Source organism: Pituophis catenifer, unplaced genomic scaffold (genome assembly GCF_029215685.1).
Source record: "Pituophis catenifer annectens isolate HBS135680 unplaced genomic scaffold, rPitCat1.0.hap2 SCAF_4, whole genome shotgun sequence".
Classification (NCBI taxonomy): domain Eukaryota; kingdom Metazoa; phylum Chordata; class Lepidosauria; order Squamata; family Colubridae; genus Pituophis; species Pituophis catenifer.
The window spans coordinates 45,640,659-45,665,764 of NW_027256884.1; the positions used below are offsets into that span (position 1 = coordinate 45,640,659).

At 39.2% G+C, this 25,106-nt stretch overlaps 1 protein-coding gene across 1 annotated transcript in view; it reads right to left on the minus strand.

Annotated features, from left to right (window-relative positions):
* Window positions 1-7,686: 7,686 nt before the first annotated feature.
* MID1 (midline 1) overlaps window positions 7,687-25,106 on the minus strand; it is a 271,066-nt gene continuing 253,646 nt past the window's right edge. The window contains exons 6-10 of the mRNA XM_070942927.1: window positions 23,599-23,726; window positions 22,306-22,449; window positions 10,575-10,736; window positions 9,829-10,036; window positions 7,687-8,917 (exon numbers count right to left, since the gene is read on the minus strand). Of these exons, the coding sequence (XP_070799028.1) occupies window positions 8,569-8,917; window positions 9,829-10,036; window positions 10,575-10,736; window positions 22,306-22,449; window positions 23,599-23,726 (991 nt within the window). The 3' untranslated portion in view covers window positions 7,687-8,568. The remainder of the gene's footprint in view (window positions 8,918-9,828; window positions 10,037-10,574; window positions 10,737-22,305; window positions 22,450-23,598; window positions 23,727-25,106) is intronic.

The window sequence follows — 25,106 nt, forward strand, 5'->3', positions numbered from 1 at the left end:
AAGAAGCCGTCCCTGGATCCGGCAATATTGGCCAACTATCGTCCTGTCTCCAACCTTCGCTTTATGGCGAAGGTTGTTGAGAGTGTGGTCGCACGACAGTTTCCGCAATTCCTGGAGGAAACATCTTATCTAGATCCGTTCCAGTCGGGTTTCAGGTCTGGGCACAGCACAGAAACGGCATTGGTCGCGTTGGTTGATGATCTCTGGAGGGCTCGGGACAGGGGTTGTTCCTCTGTTCTGGTCCTGTTAGACCTCTCAGCGGCTTTTGATACCATCGACCATGGTATCATGCTGCACCGGCTGGAAGAGTTGGGGGTGGGAGGCACCGTGTTGCGGTGGTTCTCCTCCTTTCTCTCCGACCGGTCGCAGTTTGTGTTGGCAGGGGGGCAGAGGTCGACCTCGAGGCCTCTCATTTGTGGAGTGCCGCAGGGATCGGTCCTCTCGCCTCTCCTGTTCAACATTTATGTGAAGCCGCTGGGTGAGATCATCCGTGGCTTTGGGGTGAGATACCACCAGTACGCTGATGACACCCAGCTGTACATCTCCACCCCAGGCCACCCCAATGATGCCCTTGAAGTGATGTCCCAGTGCCTGGAGGCTGTACGGATCTGGATGGGGAGGAACAGGCTCAAGCTCAACCCTTCCAAGACTGAGTGGCTGTGGCTCCCGGCATCCCGATATAGTCAGTTGACTCCATCACTGACTATTGGGGGCGAGTCATTGGCCCCCACAGAGAGGGCTCGCAATCTGGGAGTCCTCCTGGATATGCAGCTGTCCTTGGAGGAACACCTGACGGCTGTAACCAGGGGGACCTTTTGTCAGGTTCGCCTGATCCGCCAGTTGCGGCCCTTTCTTGATCGGGATTCCCTGTGCACAGTCACTCACGCCCTCGTCACCTCTCGCCTTGACTATTGCAACGCTCTCTACATGGGGCTCCCCTTGAGGAGCACCCGGAGGCTCCAGCTGGTCCAGAACGCAGCAGCGCGGGTAGTGACGGGAGCAGCATGGCGCTCCCATGTAACACCGCTCCTGCGCGAGCTGCACTGGCTCCCAGTTGTCTTCCGGGTGCGCTTCAAGGTGTTGGTTATCACCTTTAAAGCGCTCCATGGCATAGGGCCTAGCTATCTTCGAGACCGCCTGCTGCTACCAACGACCTCCCATCGACCCGTGCGCTCCCACAGAGAGGGCCTCCTCGGGGTGCCATCAGCCAGACAATGTAGGCTGGTGACCCCCAGGGGGAGAGCCTTCTCTGTGGGGGCACCTACCCTCTGGAATCAGCTCCCCCCAGAGATACGGAGAATCCAAGACCTCAGTGCCTTCCGTCGCGCCCTTAAAACCCATTTATTTAAACAAGCCGGGCTGGCTTAAGATGAAATTTTTAACTGTTTTTTAAATGTTTTAAACGTTTTTAATTGGTAATGAGTTTTAATTGGGCCAAATTTATATATCTTTTAATTGTTTTTAATATTTGTTCTGCATGTTTTTTAATCTGGCTGTACACCGCCCTGAGTCCTCAGGGAGAAGGGCGGTATAGAAATCCAATATAAAATAAATAAATAAAATAAATTCCTTTCACAAATGAATCGTCCAGGTGCTAATGCCTTGCAAATTTTGCTATCAGTAGTGGTGGAATGGAAAACAGGCTGCTGAGAAGATGATGACCTTTCTCCATTAGATTTTGTATGAATAGCAATAGTGTGTTCTTTAGAATATAATGATGAAGGTAATCTTTTATAATGCTATTGAAGTTGTTTTTCTACCATTGTATGAAACTGCTATGCAATATTCATGACTACAAACAGTTGGGATAGATTTAAATAAAATTTAAATAAAATAGTTCATTTGATGCACTAATTTGGAAGTAGCTATGGATTTTTCCTTAGTTTGCATAGCCTTATTTTAATTCCATTCATTAAAGAAATCTGTTTTGCTTCTAAGAAGAGCCAATGAAACAGATAGTAATATCTCAAACTTGTAAGGATTACTTCTTTAAGGCTCTTTACTTAGTGACATACGTAGACTTGTATGGGTTATTAATTTTAAAAAAATATTTTTATGGTGCTGTAAGTATGGTCATAAATGCAATGGTCCTTCAGAGTCTCTTTTAGGAAATAATGTCTTCATCCAAGAAAGTTTGCATATGCAAACTAGGTAGACAGGCTAAGATGTTAGGGCTAATTTATACGAAATAAATAAGGAAGCAATAATAGCCATACTTAAGCAATTAAGTAGCCCATGATGATGTTTAAATATTGAATCAACAGGATCTGGAACAGAAGTCAGAAGAGTCTTTCAGTTTCACAGTTCCACTCTCTTTTATTTATTTATTTATTTAATTTTATTTAATTTATATGCCGCCCTATCTCCGTAGGACTCAGGGCGGCTCACAACAATAAAATAGTGTTTATTTAAATATAAAACAGAAAGAACCATGGGACACGAAAAAATATTACTTCAGACAAGATGATGCAATAGGGTACAACAAAATTGATATAATTGTATGTGAAATTTGTGTGAATATGCATTTTAAAAAGACTGTTTATAGGGGACTGTTTATAGAAGAATCCAGATTTTATCTTAAGCAACCCTAGAACCAAAGAGCTAGAACCCTTTGCTTTGCACCAATGTGCAACAAGTTTTAAAAGTCAAGATAGCAATTGTGACCACAATCAAAGCCACCACACTGAACTTTTTTCATGTTCCCATCTAAAATTACCTGTCCCCCAAAAGAGAAGTTTCGTTGCCCTGAGTGATTGTGCTAACATTTCACATTAAAGAAAGTAGAAGTTTTCAGACCAGTAAGTCAATTTTTGATTCCTATATTGAGTAAATCATAGTTCATCCTTGAAGAAGCACTATTTTAAATCTATGGGGTTCAATTGTATATTAAAAAATAAGATTATTCTTGGCTACATAAAACATGTTAAACCCTCATAATGAACCAACCATTATTCTTAAGTTAAAAATAGTTGTCATTTGAGATAACAACTTGCAGGTCAGCATGGCTTTCTTACTAAATTTTTAGAGCTGCTTATCAATACTTGTTTCCCAAATAGCTCTCAACTTGCTCTCAAAAACTGCAAATTAATCAGTACCAGCCAGACAGCACTTGTACATGAGTGCTAATTTTCCTGTTGGGCATGGCGTCTGCTTCAGTTGGACTGTTGATTTCTTTGGAATGACATTGATCAAGATTAGTAGCTTGGGTCTAGCCCCTGTTTACAGTGCAGATTAATCAAGACTAATAGCTTTGAAGCAGGACCCTTTAAATAAGTGATATATAACTCAAGCCCTGGAGGGATGTGTATGTGTATCCTACTAGATTTGTTCAGTTTAGGATTTCAAACTGGCCCTCAAGCATTGATTTAGGAATTTAGGGAGGAAAGCAACAGAGGGATTAACCAGTGTTAGCTGGCTTATGACAAGGAGGAACAGAGGGCAGGAGAGATATCAAGGTATTGAAAAGATAGAAGTTTTCACTTGCCACATACAGGTAGTCCTCGATTTAGGACGTTAATAGAGCCTTCCCATTCATATCGGAAGTCAAGGACCATGTTAAATGAAGCACCTAATGACTTCACTATCCCTGCTTTCCCCAATGCATTCATGAAACAAATGCACAGGTCATTAGGTAGAGCATGGCACTCAGGGGTGGGAGAAACCAAGGGAGGCCTAGTGCAGGCACAGGCACTCATAGGCTACCTCCCTCATCTTCTAAGATAGCCCATGCTCTGCCTCCTGCTTCTTGGTTTCCCCAAAGCCCTGTGAGCCTCCTTCCCATCTCCACTCCGTCACCACTTACATTTCAACAAGCTCAGGAAGTCAGTGTAGAAAAGGCCACTCCCTTGCTGGGCCAGGTGGCATAATCACGAAGAAATCTGATCTCTTTTGCTTCCATTGCAATCCTTTGCTTTCCAGCCAGCATAAACTACTACAATTTCTTCTTAGCTTCTTAGCGTAAAACTAGTGCCTGTGAAGCTAAGAAGAAATTGTAGTAGTTTATGCTGGCTGGAAAGCAAAGGATTGCAATGGAAGCAAAAGAGATCAGATTTCTTATTCTTGATTATGTGTGTGGCCTGGCAAGGGAGAAGCTTTCTCTATGGTGACTTCCTGAGCTTGTCGAAAAGTAAGTAAGTGAATGGTGATGGGAGTGGGGGTGGGGAGGAATGCATAGAACCCACTGTTATGACCCAGCCTTAGCAGAAGCAAGAAACAGATTCCTTGTCATGAAAACCTCCTTTATTTACCTCTTGTGAATTAATTGAATTCACCCACTGAAAAGTCCAGGCAATAGTCCTTCAAGGAATTAATTGCAGTAACAGACTTTATCAGTTCCTTGCAATAATTGCAAGGCTGTGAGCTTCCAACCAAAAGGCTGAAAATCTGGCAAGCAGTCTTTGTGGCACGAAACACAATGAGCAAAATCTTCAGAAATACGAACTGTTGTCTCCTACAATCACCACTCCCCTTTCCTTCTATTTATTCCCCAGACAGGGAGGGGCCATTCAGTATCCACATGTGATTTGCTTCCTGAGTCAACTCCTTGTCCTCTGTTGTTCACCTTTCCTAACTGCTCTGCACATACGTGCATCCGAAACAGGTCCCAGCTGTTCTTCCTTCTCACTCATATCAGCCTCCAAAGGCAGCCTCCTTCTTTGGAGGCTGAGAAATGTCGGACGTCCCTGGCTCTATCTCTGCGTATGATGCAGAGCATCCATCAGAGCCTTCCTCAGACTCCAGAACTGGCCCAAGTTCCTCCCCAATCTCCTCATCATCTGCCATCAGCTCCGCTGGCAGCTGGTGGGCCACAACTCCCAATATATTGGCAAAACAGTCCAACATACTGGGTTCTAGGGGCCTCTAAGGATCTGGACATGTAAGATGGGAGGGAAGTAGGTGGATAGGTGTGCTGCAACATCTCTGCAGTCGGTTGTAAGTGTGAATGACTGCTGTGGGGGGGGGGTGTGGAGGCTGCAAAATTTGTAACTTTGAAATGAATTTGTATTTAGCATTTCAGGTGTGCATTGTAATTTTGAACATTCATTCAATGTACTGTCGTACCTCAAGGATTACCTGTAATTGTAAGTGGTGTTTCATAGGCCGCCAGTGTACTTTGCTCCCTGACAAAGTGATCTCTCTTTTACCAAGGCATATTTATTAATAGCACTGTCATTTACATGATAAAAACAAAGAATTGAAAGGCATTCCTGCAGGATATTAAAAATGATCCTTTCTCAAGTATTTGGCAAGATGAATAAATATGCTGTCATCTCCTCTACCCATTATTGAAGAAAATATGGTTGAGAAACTTTGGCAAACCTTAACCAACTTGCTGCTTAAAAAGGAGTTTTGTGTGTCTGACTCACAAAGAATGTAATAGTTCTGTGCAGTGCTAGTTGGAGCTTGAAGGTCATGCTAAAACCTACAGGCTATCTGATGAAACAGAAAGGTGCCAGCCTAATGATCTACTCTGAAGAGTGGCTCAGCTTTAATGAAGAATTACACCCAGCAACTTCATTTTTCAATGCTTAAATTCTTCTGAGAAGCCATAAACATGGAGAAATGATTAAACTTCTAAAAGTATTAGCTTTTAAATAGGAGACATGCAGGGAAAAAAACACCAGACTACCAGAGTGTATTGCATCTTCCTACACAGTATTTTCAGGTAGGTAACCCTTGGACAGTGAAAAGGCCAGAAAGCATGGGCCTAAAACATCCCATGCTATTCTTTCCTGCCCCTTCATTTGAAAGTTTATTGGGGACTTACTGAGCTCTAATGAATCAACCTCTTCAAACTAACCATCTACAACAGGCAGCTGCTCGCAACCAGTCCTGGCCAGAAACCGCGTGGCTAGTTGTGCTGGTGCCACTGCTCACAGGAGGCTGCGTGGTGTGTTTTGCCAATGCACACTAGCAGAGGCACTGGTGCAATGAACATTGCAGCATCCTGCTGCAAGCAGGGGCACCAGCGCGACGAGGCTTGTGGTGTTCTGCCGCGAGTGGCAGCACCGGCACAAGGCTTGTGGCATTCTGCCACAGGTGGAAGCACCAGCACGATGTGCCATGTGGTGCCCTGCTGCGAGCAGCTGCAGAAGTCAGGCAGCAGTGCAACAGGTGTTGAGGTATAGGAGGCCTTGCTGCAGCAGTTGTAAGGTAGGCAGGTGCGGGGAGCATGGGGCAGCCCTAACTTGATTTTTATATCTGCTCCTTGCCCCACCTCATACAACCAGACCGGGGGGGGGGGGGTGACTTAACTAGGGTTTATTTTGGAGGTAGGGCTTATATTAGGCACAGATGTAAAAATCGGGCTAGGGCTTCTTTGCGGGATAGGTCTTTTTTGGGTGAAACACAGTATACGTACTGTATGTATGTAAAAGGGGAGGAAAATTTACTGCTTTTTCTTTTTTTCAACATCCACCCAAGGTGGATTCTATATGCTAAATTTATTTGTTATTTGGATCACATTTTTTTCTTTTGTACATCCTTTTTTTGGTCTTTTTTGTTGTTAGTGCTGGACGTATGTTTTTGTTTTGTTAGTTTTTCTGTTTTCTAATAAAACAAAGTAAATATGCTTATACTAAAAAAAAAAAAAAAAAGCAAAAGGCCCTGGAGGTAAGATAGGAGGAAAAAAGTTGGTAGTTTTAGCTATTAATAGTTCTAACAAATACTAGGAATTTGTTGTTTTGCTAGAAAGTATAATGTAGGCCTGTCAAACTGGAGGCCCGTGGGCTGGATACGTCCCATGCGGCCACGGCCACCCCACCTCCGCAAAGGCAAAAAACATCACAATATGTCACGATTCGGCCCGCAATGTGATCGAGTTTGAAACCCTGGTATAGTGCAAGGTTCCTATAGTGGTTCTTTTTCTTGGCCAGCAGTTGAGCTGGCCAACAGTGTTTATCCATCTTGGCAACTTTCAACATGTGTACATGCTTGCTGAGGAATTCTAGGAGTTGAAGTCCATACATCTTAAAGCTGCCAAGATTGAAAAACATTAAAGCAAGGGACAGGAGAAATGTTAATGTACACATTATGACAGCATGATACACAGATAAATATTCACAAGGAGATAGAAGAAGGGACTAAATTCCATAGTCATTGGTTGGCTGCCATTATGTCAACTTTTAATTATTTTTTTTCCCTGAAATTTAGTTTGGCTAATTATTCTTATGAGCATTTTTGTGCAGATAATGTGATTATAGGGTTTATTTACTTAAAGTACCGATTTGGATAAAGACCAAAAAGCGAGTGAAGGGTTCAGCCAAGGCGTGAAATTCTCCTGGTTTGGACTGGATCACCTGATTCTGAAAAAGCAAGAATAGACAAAAAAGATTTACTACCTCATTGTTGATATTTTTAGTGACCCTCATACTTTCTATAATTATTTTGATCTTCCATTCAGGTAAAAAAAATATCTTTTCAGGAGAATACATTGGTTTAATAATGTATCTTTTTAAAGCAAAAGTATTTTCAGTCTTTATGTGAAGATTTTACAATTAAGTATTTTCATTTGGAATTCTTGCTGAAAAAAATTCATGACCTCAAAAACTTGATCCTATAGACCTTACTCCTCAAAAGAAATGAATTAAGAAGAAAATTGAAACCCTGGATCCCTTCAAAGTCCCACAGAATGATAGAGTGAAGAATGGCTCTTTCCGGCACTGTTTACAAAACAGATTCCTTTTACTATTTTTATTGATATACTATAACATAACAAAATCTCATTTTTAAACTTAAAATCAGTTTTACATTGCCTATCCCTAGCACTGCATGTGGCTGCTTTGTGTACCTTTTCAATGATACGTATCCAAATCAATACCATCAGAAATTGATCATCATTTGATCTTAGTGATACTTTTATCTAATACATAACATTAGATCTATCTTAGTTGTTTCATTCTAGTTGACGGTTTTCTGAAACCAAAAAGAAAAATAAAAAATACATATTCCTAACGGTGACAGAGGTGAATAATTAGTATTTAAGAAAATTGTTATCAATAATATTGACTGCTGTTGATTCAGACACTGACTTTATACATTAAAGTATAATTTAATACGCTCCAAATTGAAGCGGTATTTCATGGAGTGAAAAGTGATTGCTAGGAAAGCACCATAAGAACAAAATTGACGAATAAGTATTGTATCCTTCTTTCAAATAATTCCAAATAACTCTATTATAAAATAAAATTATTGGAGACATCTAGTAGGAACCTTTGTGACACAGCTCTTCATGTGCAAAAAGAAGTCTTTGTTATGAGGTGCTCAGATGCAAATACCAAATTGGGGGTTCCTGTTAGAAGGTTTTTTTTTTTTTAATATAAATAATTTATAAGTTTTCTGAAGGAGACTAGATACAAAAACAATCTGAAAAATTATTAAAGCCATATCTTGCTTTTAATACAAAACAAATAGTAATGTCCAAGGAGATCTTCCTGTTTTGACTGTTGGCTGAAAACAGATAAAGACTTCTTTTTTGTATGAAATGTATTTCCCTTTTTCAATCAAAGTTCAGTAAAAGTATAGGTAAGGTCCATAGGACATTCATCATCCATCTTCATTCAGTATTGATCATGGCATCTGCTCAGTAAAATCTAAATGATCTGGGATTGGAAGGCCTGTTATTATTGTCAAACATTTATTCCAGACTGTGAACGTTGGGCACACAGGCTGTGAAAATGTAATATCAAAAGTGTAAAGATGTAGAGAATTCAAGGCATCATAAAAGGCCAAAGAACCATTGTCATAGTCTAGCAAAATGCCAACACGGCGAAGATGGGGTGCAGGGTCTATTGGAATTTCTTTGCTGTTATGTCTCACCACCCATGTATTGTTGCAGCGACAAAGAACCCATGAAGCAGAATTCTTTCCAATCCATTCATGTTTTGGTACAGACTTATAAGAAACACCAATGGCATACCTATAAAAACAAAATTAAGAAAATATATAATTCATGTCATTTACTGTATTTGCTGTATTTCTGAAGCCATATGTCCTTTAAAAATGAGTTTTGCAGTTCAAGAACACTATATATTTAGTTCATGTTCTTCCTTATTCTGTGAGAGGCAACTCATGCAAATCTTATTGTCCAAAATTTCTCTGCTATAAAAAGAGCCATGTTATAAAATTGTAGCAGTCAAAATGAAAAAGGCTTAGTTTACATAGGTTAAAACAATCGTTCTGAACTATTACAGATAAAGGGGGCAGTGCTCATCTCTGTTTCTTAGCATTATCTGAAGACACTTCTATGGTCATGTGGCCAGCATGGCTATATGTAGAGGTGCACAGAATGCTGTTACCTTCCCATCAAAGTGGTACCTATTTATCTACTCGCATTTGCATGCTTTCAAACTGCTAGATTGGCAGGAACTGGGACAAGTAACAAGAACTCACTCCATCATGTGGTGCTTAGGTTTCAAACTCGGGCTGTCAGCTTTCCAACTGACATGCTTAGCATCTTTACCTGTTGAGCCATTGCACCCCCCCTATTCTGAACTATTAGTTAAAAAAATTACTAGTAGAATATCTATTCTCAAATTTATTTCTTCATTCTTCTAAGTTCTGATATGGTTTCTGGAATAGAATGGATTTATAAAAGGCTATGAATCCCAATCCGGAAATGTCTCTGCCTAGAAGCTATCATTTCAGTCCTGATTCTAGAAACATTGTAAACTGGTCTCATCAGGTCTGATTTAAGGTGTTAATATAATCTGAACTGCTGATGCCTTTACAGCAAACTTTTTTTTTACTATTGCAGAAACCAACAACAAAACCCACAGATTAAAGCTGCATTATAATATTTTGTCAGTTTCTTTGGGTTGACCCACCTACCATGTACTTCCACTGATAACCACCTCCCAGTAATGACGTCCACTGTCAATAAACACATTGCCAGCTACCCCATAGCTGCCTTGGCTGGTAAAACGCTCAGGGGTGTGGCTTTTCTTAGAAGAGGTTTCATCTCGCTCCACAGTCAAGTTATCGTGAGACACTTTTAGCTTTCTATGAGCAGACTTGGGATCCAGTTTGAATGGCTGACCTAGAATATGAACAAGATAACAGTTTTAAACATGCATGAAAAAGTGTTTAATTTCTATTGATGAAGTCCCTAATAAGCTATTTGATTATTTTCCCATAAGTCCTCTCCCACCCCCAATTATTTTAATTTATTCAATGGTCCTGCTAAGTTTTGTAGTTGCCTTGTTTTCTCAGTAATTCCTATTTTGACCTTTGTAAGTTGAAACCTTGAATGTACTTAGATAAGCAGTATACAGTATAAAAATAAATAAAAGTTAGCATGGAATGGAAACTTTTAGAAAGCAAAAGTAAATAGTATTCCCTTTGTATCCTTCCCTAAATTGTTCATGGTGCTTCAGAGTTTAGGTGCTTCCATAAATATTAATAGTAAGTTGTCAGGCTGAAAGACTTTAGCAAACATTTCTGCTGAATGGAATAAGAATTGTACAGGAAAACACTAAAATGGGAGGGAGTACATTATCTCTGTACTTTTCAAGTGTCTAACTGAGTCAGATCAAGATGAGAAACAAATGCATTTAGGTTAATGTAAAACTACTCACTATTTGTCTTCAGCTTTCCAGGTTCACTGTTGCGGCTGCCAGCCTGATTAATGGCCTTAACAACAAATATGTACTTGGTGCCACTCTGCAGGCCATGCACTGTGTAATGGTTTTGTTTGATATTTGGAACAATCATCCAGCTGTCGGCTGAATTACACAGACCTGCATTTCAAATCAAAATCATTAATTGTTTTACGAAGCATTCATTCATTACCCCTGAAATAAGGTGAACCTGAAGCTGTTCAAGAATTCAAAGGAGCAGAAGTCCTTTGTTTCTTTGAACAGTTAAGCATCTGGCCAATCAACGGTAAGTTTTCCATTGATTTTGAGATGAGATCCACACTCCATCTCAAGAATAATAAAAAAAAAACTGAAATAAAAGAGCCAGTCTGTATTGGGGGCAATTTACTGTTCTAATGAGATGACAACTAGGCTGAAGTTTATTAGTTATATAAAAGGCTCCTATAAGATATAAGTGAAGGAGGGAGGGAGGGAGGGAGGGGGAAGGATGGACTATGGGATGGACCTAAAAAAAAAGCTAGGAATTTCAAAAAGTGGTATAAACTTATAGGTAATTTTTGTAACTTAATCAGATAAGTTGTCTTAAGTATTTTGGGAAAATGGTTTCAGTCCTGCCATCTGTTTTTCAGTTAACTAAAACTCTTAAGGGAAAGTTAACAACTTCCAAATTCCCTTCAACAGTATAATACAGGGATATTATAGAGTTTCCATTTCTTTTGTAAGGTATTACCATCTATAGGATATTGGGAGCCTGTGCTACTGTGATGACAATGAGATAAGACAAAATTTGGAATCGATAATTCTGGTTTGATCATATAAACAAATTCATGTTTTTGATTTTAAAAAGAAATGCATTAAAGCAAGGATAGTAAACTATCTCATATGGTACAGTATAAATTTTAAATACTCTATAAGTACAAATCAAAGATAAGTACACTGGCTGTAATGAGATATTTTAGGCAGAATTCTGAGAACCTGGAAGGGAAAGTTAATCTGGAAATAATCCTTTATATTTTTTTTTACTCAAAAATTTATTGGTGATAAAAGTTCCAAAAATAAGTTGGTGGGTGGGAGAAAATCATTGGCAAATCCTTGTAATATTTAATGATATAATATGTAATATTTAATTATAAAAAACATCAGTGTAAGAGTCAATTAGTAATACTAACGCATTTTAATTATTTAAAATACAACACACACACACAAACATATATGTAGATAGATAATCTTTAAGAATGCACAATTGTCAAGCTCTTTATTAAGCTTGTGATGCTTTTCTTTCCTATGTGGTTGAAAATAATAATAAAGAATTTTTCTCTATATGTAATTATTTTATTTTTTCATATTGTTTAATCATATATATTAATCAATGTTTTCTTAATATTTTAACTTACAATTGGTAATATTTTACTATTGGGGATCAGAAAGGTGTGGCTTGGTCCATACATTGGTTATGTTGACTTGTGATTAATGCCTCTGTTATTACCCTGATCATTGTTTCTGTGTGTGTTGTGGGCAGGTGGTTTTCTGTTTTTTTTAATCTTTTATATTTTCTTTTAATGCTGTTAGCTACCCAGAGTCATGAATCTGAGATGGATGGCCATATAAACTGAAATAAATAAATAATAAAACTATCTATATTGTAGCAAAGTATCCTGAAGATGATCCACTATAAACAAATGTTATCTGGCCAACAGACAAATTGGAATTTGCTGGATGCCCTCATGTTTTCTGCAGAATTCATGCACATGTTCATGTTTAGAAGCATATTAATTATTAATCAAATAATATTAAGTATTTATTTATTTATTTATTTATTTATTTATTTATTTATTTATTTGTCATATTTCTATGCCGTCCACTCTCCGAGGACTCTGGGCGGCTTACACCAAAGACAGTATACTAGATAGCATATTGCCCCCAACAATCTGGGTCCTCATTTTACCCACCTCGGAAGGATGGAAGGCTGAGTCAACCTTGAGCCGGTGAGATTTGATCCGCTGATCTGCTGAACTAGCAGTCAGCTGAAGTAGCTGCAGTACTGCACTCTAACCACTGCACCACCTCGGCTCTTATTAATTATTCATTTTATTATTAATTATTCATTAAGTATTAATGAAATGGATTCTAATTAAAGATTATAGTACAATTGACCATAGCATTTTCCATTCCTAATTGGTGGGGAGGCAGAGCTCAATATGTAGACTGGATTCTTTCCCTTTCCTTTCATAGTCCAAAGGAAATGATTGTGTTAGTATATAATTGTAGCATCCCATTTTGGCTATAATTTCTTGGTAATGAATTCATCAATCCATGTAATTAGATTTTTGAAAAGTCACTGGCACAAATATGTAATAGGTTGGCCATATATGATGTTTTTGCACTAAGTAAGCATAATGGTAATATGAGTGCAGGAAAATCACTGTGACTGAATGAGCTTTAAATCTGTGCTTAATTAGGGAGACAGAGTAGTAAATCAAATATAACTACCAGATGAATTCAGAGACATTAGAAAGCTTTCTACCAAGGTTCCAGATTTCAGTACTTTTGACAAATTGTAAAATCTTATTTTCTTAAATGTATTTCAGGCTCTTATAGCCAGTTGAGCCATTATGCACATAGTTGCAAAGGGAAAATTATCTGAATTTATCTATAAAGAATCAATCAATCACTCTTTTAAAGTAAAGAAAACAACATTTTTACTAAAAACAGACCTAATACATCCAAGTAATCAACACATCCAATTAAACAGAATCCCTTCCAAATCTGTTATTCTCTTATAGATATGACATTGACTTAACAAGGGGGAAAATCCCCACTGGAAGACTTTTAGAGGGAAGTTTATAAAGAATATGAATAATAAATGGAAAGGAAAGGGACAAGGGATGTTACTAGTTGTGTTCATTACACAAAGTCATTACACATTACACAAAGCACTAGGAGTGACATGACAGCAGTGTACCAATATCTAAGGGGTTGCCACAAAGAATAGAGGGTCAAAGTATTTTCCAAAATACACGAAGGCAGGACAAGAAGCAATGGATAGAAATTAATACATCTTTTTTAAAAATTAGATATTAATTCATCTTTTTTTTAAAAAAAAATCAATATTTTAAATTACTAATTGACCTATGGATAATGAATATTGATCTAATAGGAGAATTTGGAAAGCAAATTCTAGAACACTTCAACAGTCTAAATTGTAAATGTGGTCAGATGTTAACCAAAACATTGTTTCTAAAGAATAAATATGTAGTCATTGCATATCAAATAACAGCTATTACTTCTCTGCTAATGTATTGGCTGATTGATGAGCTTTTCCATTTCTTTTGCAATGATCATGACTTTCAATTTATGACAAAATATTCACTTTCAACTTCTTGCTTACCTAATACCATGACAAATACTAAATGTCAAAACAAGTGAAGAATATTGTGCACAGGTACTAAAAAGAAAAGTTTACAAAACTATAGAGGTAGTCCTCTATCTGTACCTCTGTACAGATAGACACAATTGAGCCCAAAATTTCTGTTGCTAAGTGAGACATTTGTTAAGTGAGTTTTGCTCCATTTTATGACTTTTTATGACAGTTGTTAAGTGAATCATTACGTTTGTTAACTTAGTAACACAGTTATTAAGTGCATCTAGATTCCCTGTTGACTTTGCTTATCAGAAGATCTCAAAAACTGATCACCTGATCCCAGGACACTGCAACCAGCATAAATATGAACCAGTTGCCAAGCATCTGAACTTTGATCATGTGACCACGGGGATGCTGCAAAGGTCATACGTGTGAAAAACAGTCATAAGTCACATTTTTCCATGCCATTATAACTTTGAACGGTCACTAAATAAGCTGTTGTAAGTCGAAAACTACCTATATTAGATCTTTTTTTTTAATTGACCAAGTGTGATTGGACACACAAGGAATTTGTCTTGGTGCATATGCTCTCAGTGTACATAAAAGAAAAGATACATTCATCAAGAATCATAAGGTACAACACTTAATGATAGTCATAGGGTACAAATAAGCAATCAGGAAACAATATCAACATAAATCGTAAGGATACAAGCAACAAAATTACAGTCATACAGTCATAAATGGAAGGAGATGGGTGGTGGGAACGATGAGAAGATTAATAATAGTGCAGACTTAGTAAATATATTTAAAACTGTATACAATATACACACTACTTCAGTTTAAATGGCATCTCTGTAACAACCTCACTTGTTAGGATATGGTTTGAGCCTAACAAGTTGTCCAGGCAATATATGTGTTCTGTGACTTTAATATGAATATGTATTGTGTGACTTTAAAGTTTTCCTGCTGATTCATTGTAATGCTGAGTCAGCTGTGAACGTATTTAAGAAAGGTACTATCACATATTCAGTTGATGACAAGCTACCATTGTGTGTGGAGTTGCAACCATTGTGCTATCATTGGTTGGATGGATTTGTTACCATCGTGGTTTGTGAACCAGAGTGAGTTTGTTATTCTAACCAACTACTGTTTGTGTGGTAAGAAGTTCTTGTATCACTGGACTGATTTAACTGGCAAAGACTTGGATTTGTTTATTTATTTATTTATTTTATTTATTGCGATTTATATGCCGCCTTTCTCCCTAGGGACTCAAGGCGGCTTACAAAATGACAACTTCAATACAAATCACAATACAATACCAAATTAAAATCAGTAACCCAATTAAAAACGATTTAAAATTATACCAGTGTACCCCCAAATGGATCAGTTTAATTGGCAGAAGAGCCACGTCTTCAGCTCGCGACGGAAGGAAAGAAGGTCGGGGGCTGTCCTGAGCTCAGTGGGCAATCCATTCCAGAGGGTCGGGGCTCCCACAGAGAACGCCCTCCCCCTGGGGGTCGTCAGCCGACATTGTTTGGCCGACGGCACCCTGAGGAGGCCGACTCTGTGAGAGCGCACAGGACGATGGGAGAACGGCTGGAGATGGTCCTGCAAGTACCCCGGGCCTAAGCCATGAAGGGCTTTATAGGTGAGCACCAGCACCTTGAAACGTATCCGGAGTGCCACCGGTAGCCAGTGCAGCTCACGCAGGAGAGGTGTTACACGGGAGTATCTAGACGCCCCCGTAACTACCAGCGCGGCTGCATTTTGGACTAGCTGAAGCCTCCGGACACATCCCAAGGGCAGCCCCATGTAGAGGGTGTTACAGTAGTCCAACCTAGAGGTAACAAGGGCGTGAGTGACCGTGGCGAGGGCATCCCGGTCTAGGAACGGGCGCAACTGGCGCACAAGACGGACCTGTGCGAAGGCCCCCCTGGTTACGGCCGTCAGATGGTCATCTAAAGACAGCCGAGAATCCAGGAGGACACCCAAGTTGCGGACCCTGTCGGAGGGAGCAAGGATTTCACCTCCGATCATTAAGGATGGAACCTCCAGATCCCGGGATGCCGGCATCCACAGCCACTCAGTCTTGGAAGGGTTGAGTCTAAGCCTGTTCCTCCCCATCCAAACCCGCACCGCTTCCAGGCAGTGGGACATCACGGAAAGGGCATCCCTAGGGTGGTCAGGGGTGGAGATGTAAAGCTGGGTATCATCAGCATATTGATGATACCTCACCCCAAAACCACGGATGATCTCACCCAGCGGTTTCATATAGATATTAAAGAGCAGAGGGGAGAGAACCGATCCCTGAGGCACCCCACAAGTGAGAGGCCTCTGGGAGGATCCCTGACCCCCCGCCCAAACAGACTGCAGACGGCCCGAGAGATAGGAGGAGAACCACTGTAAAACAGTGCCTCCTAACCCTATCCCCCTGAGCCGCTGCAGCAGGATACCATGGTCGATGGTATCGAATGCCGCTGAGAGGTCAAGAAGGACCAGGATGGAGGAGCAACCCCCATCCCTGGCCCGCCAGAGATCATTTACTAGGGCGACCAATGCCGTTTCCGTGCTGTGGCCACGCCTGAAACCAGATTGGTAAGGATCCAGGTAGTCAGTTTCCTCCAGGAATTGAGGGAATTGCTGTGCCACCACGGACTCAACAACCTTCGCTAAAAAGCGAAGGTTGGAGACTGGACGGTAGTTGTTAAGTACGTCAGGATCCAGGTTAGGCTTCTTAAGGAGGGGTCGAACCACCGCCTCTTTAAGCGCAGCGGGAAAGACCCCTTCCTTTAGTGAAGCGTTGACAATAGCCTGGATCCAGTCTCCAGTCACCTCCCTGGCTGCCGAAACAAGCCAGGAGGGACAAGGGTCCAGTAAACATGTGGAAGACCCCAACCTACCCATAATCCTGTCCACGTCATCCAATGAAACAGGCTCAAACTCAACCCAGATGTCTCCACCGAGGCTAGGCCCTGTCACCACAACGGACTCTGTCCAGTCGGAGTCCAACCCGGTCCGAATCTGAGTGATTTTATCTTGCAGAAACTGTGCAAAATCCTCAGCACGGCCCTGTAAGAGGTCCTCCCTCGCTCCCTGATTAAGGAGGGAGCGGGTCACTCTAAACAGGGCTGCTGGGCGATTTTCTGCAGATGCAATGAGAGTGGCGAAATAGTTACGTTTCGCCACTTCCATCGCCACAAGATAAGACCTAATATGGGTTCTTAGTTGTGTTCGGTCGGACTCGGATCGGGAGGATCTCCAACCACCCTCCAGGCGTCTTTTCCGATGCTTCATTTCCCTGAGCTCCACGGTAAACCAAGGAGCCGCCCGGGATCTGCGTCGGATCAGAGGCCGCAAAGGCGCGATTCGATCCAAGGCCCCCACCGCAGCCTGTTCCCAGGCCGCGACAAGGGACTCAGATGAATCGTGGGCTAAGGAGGCGGGAAATGACCCAAGCTCCATCAGGAAACTTTCGGGTTCCATCAGGCGCCTGGGGCGGAACCATCTTACTGGTTCCACACCCCTGTGACGGGGGGTGGCAGAGGAAAAGTCGAGTCTAAGGAGGGAATGATCGGTCCATGACAGAGGGTCAATAGATAGAGTCCCCTCCCCACGATCATTTATCCACTGTCCAGAGAGAAAAATAAGGTCGAGTGTGTGTCCTCCAATATGAGTTGGGCCCTGTACAATCTGAGTCAGGTCCATGGCCGTCATGGAGGTCATGAACTCCCGCACCAACTCAGATGACTCACCGGCCGATGGCAGATTGAAATCTCCCACAACCAAAAGGTTGGGGAGTTCCACCGTCAATTCGGCTAAGACATCTAGTAGTGCGGGCAGGGCTGAGGCCACGCAGCTGGGGGAGAGGTACATGATCAACAGCCCAGACTGAACTCCAGGGTCCCATTTCAAAAGGAGGGATTCACACCCGCCAACCTGAGGAACAGTGACCTCCCTAGGCCTAAGACTTTCCTTAATAACTACCGCCACTCCTCCGCCCCTCCCCTGGAGTCGTGGCTGGTGTAGTATCCGGAAACCTGGGGGACACAAATCCACGAGAGGGACACCGCCCTCCGGCCCCAGCCAGGTCTCAGTGATACAAGCCAGGTTCGCGTCCTCCTCGTCTATAAGATCTCGGACGAGGAGTGTCTTGTTCACCACGGACCTGGCATTTAAGTACACTAGTCGGAGTCCAGGGCTCCGCACTCTGTCGCCGTCGGGGGAGCAGGATGAGCTGAGGGGGCAGGAGGGCACCACCGCTTGAACGAAGCGGCGGCGCCCTCCTAGCCCCCCCCTCTCCCGACCTCTGCGTCTCCCAACTGTCACAAGGATTGGAAGACCCTCTCTCATAGTTTAAAGACTATGAGATTGTTTTTTCACTATAAAGTAAACTTTTGATAAACCAGTTTGCACATCTCTTATTCATTGCTCTCAGCAACGTTTCTCTGTGCTCTACACTCTGCTGGTTGGTAACACAACAACAATATCCTTAACATTGATTGTTCTTTGTTTTGTTTTTTGGATACTCAGTATTGTCTGGATGGGCAAGCCAGATATAAACACAATTAATCATAATTAGTTCACTAAAATGTTATTTTTTATTTCTGTAAGCTATAATAGAAAACAGCAGAACAAGAAACATCATTAGAACTGGTTAGTCTCAATTCTCAAAACAATTCAGTATGAAAATATTCTACTTAAAAGTATCTGACATTATGTCCCCCAGTGCTTTAAAGCATCATTTGCACAGTCATTTAGGAATGACATCCAAAACCTCAAGAGATCACTAAGTTGCCTGCCCAAAAAAGAAAGGGGAGTCGGCACCAAATGTTCACACACTAATGCAACTATACAGAACAGAAGCTACTTGTCACACCATACTTTGCACATTTCACACTGTGATAATTTATGTAAAATGACAAGTCTATCTCAACCACATCATACAATAAATATTTGCCACCCTCACAGTCTATTAAGGCAAAATATTTCATGCTGATTCATTGTGAAGCTTTACTTCATTAAGACTGGAATAACATCCTCAGCTCTTTTCCCCACAATAGAGACTTTGTTTAAAGTCTCTCTTCAGAGTTTTGCAGCTGATGTATTGTCTTCACCACACAGTGTGCTTTCCATCAGCATAATGCTAGGCAGAAAGTGGGTCAGAGTGAAGCACAGTTTACTAGCAATTAGCTTTTCCTGCCTGCTAGTGATTAATCTAAGAAAGTCGAATTCTTTCACAGCCTTTTCACTTTATTGTCTTGCTCTAATTGCTATTTAAGACTCTCAACTTTACACCCAGGCTTGCTACAAAATACGTGTTTCCAAGAACTATATCATCAGCTTGTATGTTCCTGTTTTTGCCCACTTTCATTGGATATTTTCATATACATGATGTAGCTTAAGTAGTATCCAGAAGATTCAGGAAACATTCAATTTTCAATGTTTAGTGTTAGGAAACATGTTTCATCATTATTTAATATGGAATTAATAACTGGTTTTTATTATTAAACCATTCAACAAGAATATGAGGTGACCAGGTTAATACAATCCTTTTCCATCAGTAAATAATGTGTTTGTTTTATATTTTGAAATATAGTGATTTGAAATATAGCTGGCCATACATTGAAAGTTAGGTTAAAACTTGATGCTTAACCTAAACCAAATGAAGGTAAATAAAAATTATTTAAAAATATTTTTAAAACATAGCTAATGCTAACCATTAAATACTAAGCAACGTGAAAGATGGGTACATGGGGTTAAGCTTGGGATAGATTTCTGCTTAGCTACTGAATACTAATTCCATTTTTCTTGTAAACATGGAAGTTGCCTACTCACATGTAGAAGGTTAGGCTACCCCCAGAAGTGCCAGTAAGGTGATAACATCAAGACCAAGCACGGTTGCTGCTATTGCAGACATAAGAATTCCTTGAATTCCTTGAAAGCTAAACCTTAACTTCACTAATCAGAAATCCTCCTATCAGGTTGGGAACAGTTGATTTAGGTTAATATAAAAAAAATTAGATTCTGGATCTAGAATCCAATTTATAATGTTTCAACAGAATGCACTTGGTTAGTAAGTGAAGAGCCAGTTTGATCATTTCTCAAATATAAGAAGAATATTCTTAATTTACAAAGAACATATATTTCAGCATTAAGACATTACTTAGTAACATACACTACTTTTAATACACAGATTTTTTAAAATATCTTTTGAAAATGAATGATATAAAGCTCACAAACTGAAATAAAACGAGTACTAAAAAATAATAATAGATTTCTCCAGTCCAGTTCTAATAATTCTTATGATCACACACACACACACACACACACACACACACACACACACACATTCAAGATATACATTGTGCAATTAAGAGATGCAAGAAAAAAGTTGTTGCATCTCTTAATTCCATCTCTAGTTGGAAGAACAAAACAAAAGTGCAAAAATATCTACTTCAGGAGGCAGACAAGCACCATTTAAAAAAAATCTATGAAGTATCACTTAAGAAATTTGATATTAATCAAGAATTTGAATTAGATTTCTCTCATTGCCTCATTATTTTTATTTACTGTAAAAAAATCTACCCAATCTAAACAAAGACAAAATGCATGTTTATATAGTTTAAATATTCAATAAAAATAAAATAAATCAGCTACCTTTACCATAAGCATGTAAGATGTCTGATAGTAAAATAGAAACACTTAACATATGACCTTATCATATACAAATAAATGTAAAAAACCCACAGCCAAGGTAGTAAAGCAACCTACAAAAAGTATCACAAATAAAATAAAAAGACAACAATCCCAGTGCATTCATTTATTATATTTATAGCCCATGTTTTCTAGTAGGGGATCAACGTGTATACATAGTGCTAACTATTTTCCCCCACAACTTTGGGTAGTTGGGCTGAGAAAGACTGATTGGCTCAAAAGTAATTAAAGTAAGGTTACATGAGATATGATATGATATGACATGATATATTAATCTAAATGAGTGAAGATCAAAATCAAAAATAAAGTTTTTAATGTTCAAAATTAAGTAACATTCTCTCACAACTAAAGAACATGGTGGAAAAAATCATTAAACAGTTTAGAATATGGAAAGTGTAACTTTCTAGGTGAATGACTAGATAATGGTATTCAGTTGTTGAGTAACAAGTTTAAATTGATTCATGACAAAACAAACAAGACCTCATAGAAAGACATTTAGCATGAACAAAAGATCAAACTGAATCAACTTCCCCAAAGGATTCCTGTTGCTAAATTCATCTGATATAGTATTAATACACTGACAGAAATATTTTCACAATCCTGTATACATTGACAGCAATGTATAGCAACTTGATGTGACTACATAAATACTTCAGCTTACTTTTCAAAAGTTTGAATTTATGATACTTTTTGAATATGTTTCAGAAAAGCCAATGATTCTGCTGCCCATTTAAGTTAAGAAAAATGAAGAACTGAACCAAGTTTTATGACATTTGCAAAGTAAAAGTGAATAAATAGCTATGAAACATTCCCTTTGCAGACACAATTGCTTCACAAGTGTAATGCAAATGATACATAACTTCTCCACAACTCTGCCTCTTTCTCATTTTTCTATGAATTGTAATGTGATATATCAATTTCTATGCCTATAGTGAAAGGTTGGGGGCCTTCAGAAGTTTGGGATTCCTTTTTGTATACCTTGTAGTGAAATTAGGGGAAGTAGAGCAATTTCTCTCTCTTTTAAAATCAAATTAGCATGACACCATGCCATATCCCTTGCAAAATAACTATTATAATAAATTTGTATATCAATTATACTGTTAAAGGCTGTTTAATTATAATTTTATCTTGTTAAAGCATTATGAACCGCACTGAGCCACGGTTAGAATGCAGTACTGGAGGCTACTTCTACTGACTGCGGGCTGCCTGCATTTTAGCAGATCTAATCTCACCAGGCTCAAGGTTGACTCAGCCTTCCATCCTTCCGAAGTGGGTAAAATGAGGACCCAGATTGTTGGGGACAATATGCTGACTCTGTAAACCACTTAGAGAGGCCTGAAAAAGCACTGTGAAGTGGTATATAAGTCTAAGTGCTTTTGCTATTATATCTTTAGCCTCTGAGTTGTGCTTCTATTTAAATCACTTTTTTGTGAAAATTCTAAAAGCTCCCCATAAATCTCTTAGATAATAGAATGTTTTGTTGCTCAAATTCAATGCTTCATTTTTATAGCCTTAGATTCTAAATGAAAATGTAAAGTATATTTATCTATCTTTATTTTGCTCATTGTTTTATATATTGGAAAATGATTTAGTGGAAGTCAAAATTAAACTGGATGCAAAATGCTTTGTACTTACTAACTACATTAGCTTGTCCAGTGAAGATAGTATACTGCAGTTCATAGGAGACCACACTGAATTCATCATCTGAAGTCCAGTGAACTGTGATTGTGTCATAAGAAGCTGTGCAAAGTTCTTCTCTAATTGTTGGTGGATTTGGAGCTGAAAAAGGTTTATATGAGTTGTTACAGTTCAGACATTCATTTTCCCATTTATCACAAAAATATGAAAACAAGAAAAAATATGTTGGATATCATTGCATAAACTTATGAAAGAATATTACCAAGAAGATCCTTTATATAATTCATCAACGCAGAGACACAATTGTTTATAGTATGGAAACAATACTACAAACAATTGTTTATAGTATGGAATTTCCATGCAGAATGGATCTTGCTGCTCATGTCATTGAACCTCTCAAATCCTGCTTCTGTATCTTCTCCAAATCCCATCCCAAGACTGGTATTACTTTTACCTATGGTATTCTGATATGGTAACAGTTTGAGAATATTCATGTTGAATGCCTTCAGCTTGTGTAATAAAACACAAACTTAGGCTTTAAGGAGCCTTGGTGGTGCAGCAGACTAAGTGCTGTTATGTAGCACTTAGCTTCCAGCTGCCTGCAATTAATGCGAGTTCAAATCTCACCAGGCTCAAGGTTGACTCAGCCTTCCATCCTTCCGAGGTAGGTAAATTGAGGACCCGGATTGTGGGGGCAATAAGCTGACTTTGTAGAAACACTGCTTATAGGGGGGCCAAAAAGCCCTAATAAGCAGGTATATACAAAAGAATGAAGGCTATTGCTATAAGTGCATTGTAAGCCGTCCTGAGTCTTCGGAAGGGCGGCATATAAATTGAACTAATAAACAAACAAACAAACAAACAAACAAACAAACTTATTTTGGACTGTGAGAAAATACTGCAATGATGTTAGTTAATGCTGGCCGAATAGTGAGATCTCAGATTTCAGGATTATTTTCTCATGAGGTCAAAACAGACTGCAGAATATGTTACAATCACTGATTGATCCTTATAAATCCTATTAAATGAGAACATTGCCTAAGCATCTCTTTGTTGTATGAACCTATTGAACATAGCTAAACTGATATTATTATATACAAATCTGGCAACTGGGAAGGATTGTGTACCCCATCTACACATTTTCAAAAAAAAGTATTGCAAGATTATTCATTAAAATGCTATTTTCCCTAAATCACAATAACCTCTTTTTTATCCAATGAATGTTATCACATGGATTCTTCTCTATGTTAAAACAAATACACATGTTCCTACATATAGTTAGATTCTTACCAGTCAGATAATCAAGGCATTCAAGCAGTTTCTTTTCTCTGGTAAAATCCAGTGCAAATGTATCAAAAGTGTCATTAAGATTAATTTCAGGAATTAAAACCTGGGAAGATGCAGTTGCCATGGCAACCCTACAAGATAAAAAACAAGTGATTTAGTTCTGAAAATTATTTTACATGGTGAGGATACATAAGGCAAAATTTTAAAACTTATTACTTTTAAAATAAGTTAACATGCATTTAATGTAAGTTTCATATCCCTGATCAGCAACATGTCAATTAGAATATAGAAAACTACCTAATACCATGAGGTACTGCCTGTTTGTAGCTGCTGGGAATTAAATTTGTGATCTTTATAATGGAATCCATGAACAATGTTACTTTACCATAATTTCTCCTAAAAGTGACTGATATACTTAGGTGTTACACATTTTCAGTATCTTTTGCTAATTTGCCATTCATGAAATGAGCTATGTTAAAAAGCTTCAAATGCTTCCAAGGAAAAGAATTGTCATCTAAAATCTGAAATCTCAAGATTGAACTTCATTACAACTGATTGCATTTCAGTTAGTTATTGAACTAACTTTAATAATGAGTCAATATTTTGTTACTTAAGCAGATAAACAGAAAATATCACAGGCAGGCAAAAAACCAGTGAGAATGGACATGATTTCCAACTTTCTGCTGGCCTTCCCATTGGCTGGGCTTGTGGGCAGCTGGCAGGGGGTGTCAGAAATCATGATCAGATGATCGCAGGGATGTTGCAACTGCCACAATTTTGCAAATAAAACTGTCCTGAACATTGTAAATTTCAATTCCACAGGACTAATGAGACCTGGATTTTTACACATTCTTCAGGTTAGCAGATTTTGATTAAAAAATCATTGTATAATGTACCACCTGGACTACTGTTTGAGGATACAAAGGGACAAATAGATAAACACAATAAGAGTTTTAATAGCATAAAATATGGAAGAATGCAAGAAAAGATAATGAGTCATTGTGGCTTTTACTCCAGTAGTTGTTGGCAACTATAGGGGGCCATTGAGCTGGCGCTGTCTGAAGACATTTCTGTGGTCATATGGCCAGCATGACGACATGGAGTGCTGTTACCTTCCCAATGAAGTGGTACCTATTTATCTACTTGCATTTGCATGCTTTCGAACTGCTAGGTTGCCAGGAGCTAGTGGGAGGATGGGAGTTCACCCCATTGCATGGAGCTTGGGTCTGAAACCAGGGTGGCTGGCTTTCCAGCTGACAAGTCCAGGATCTTAACTACTGAGCCACACCACCGTCATAATATGCAATTATATGAAAGTATTCTAACATTTTTCTAGAATGATGTTTCTTAATCTGTCTTTGACATTTTGCCTCTGTATACCAGTTGTTGGATATGTTGATGTTTTATACCTGCATTATATACTTTTTTAAATGTCTGTTTTTTTTTGAGCATCACAAAGATTTGATTTCTCCTTGAAACACCCGATTGTCATTATTATAAAGAAAATGGTT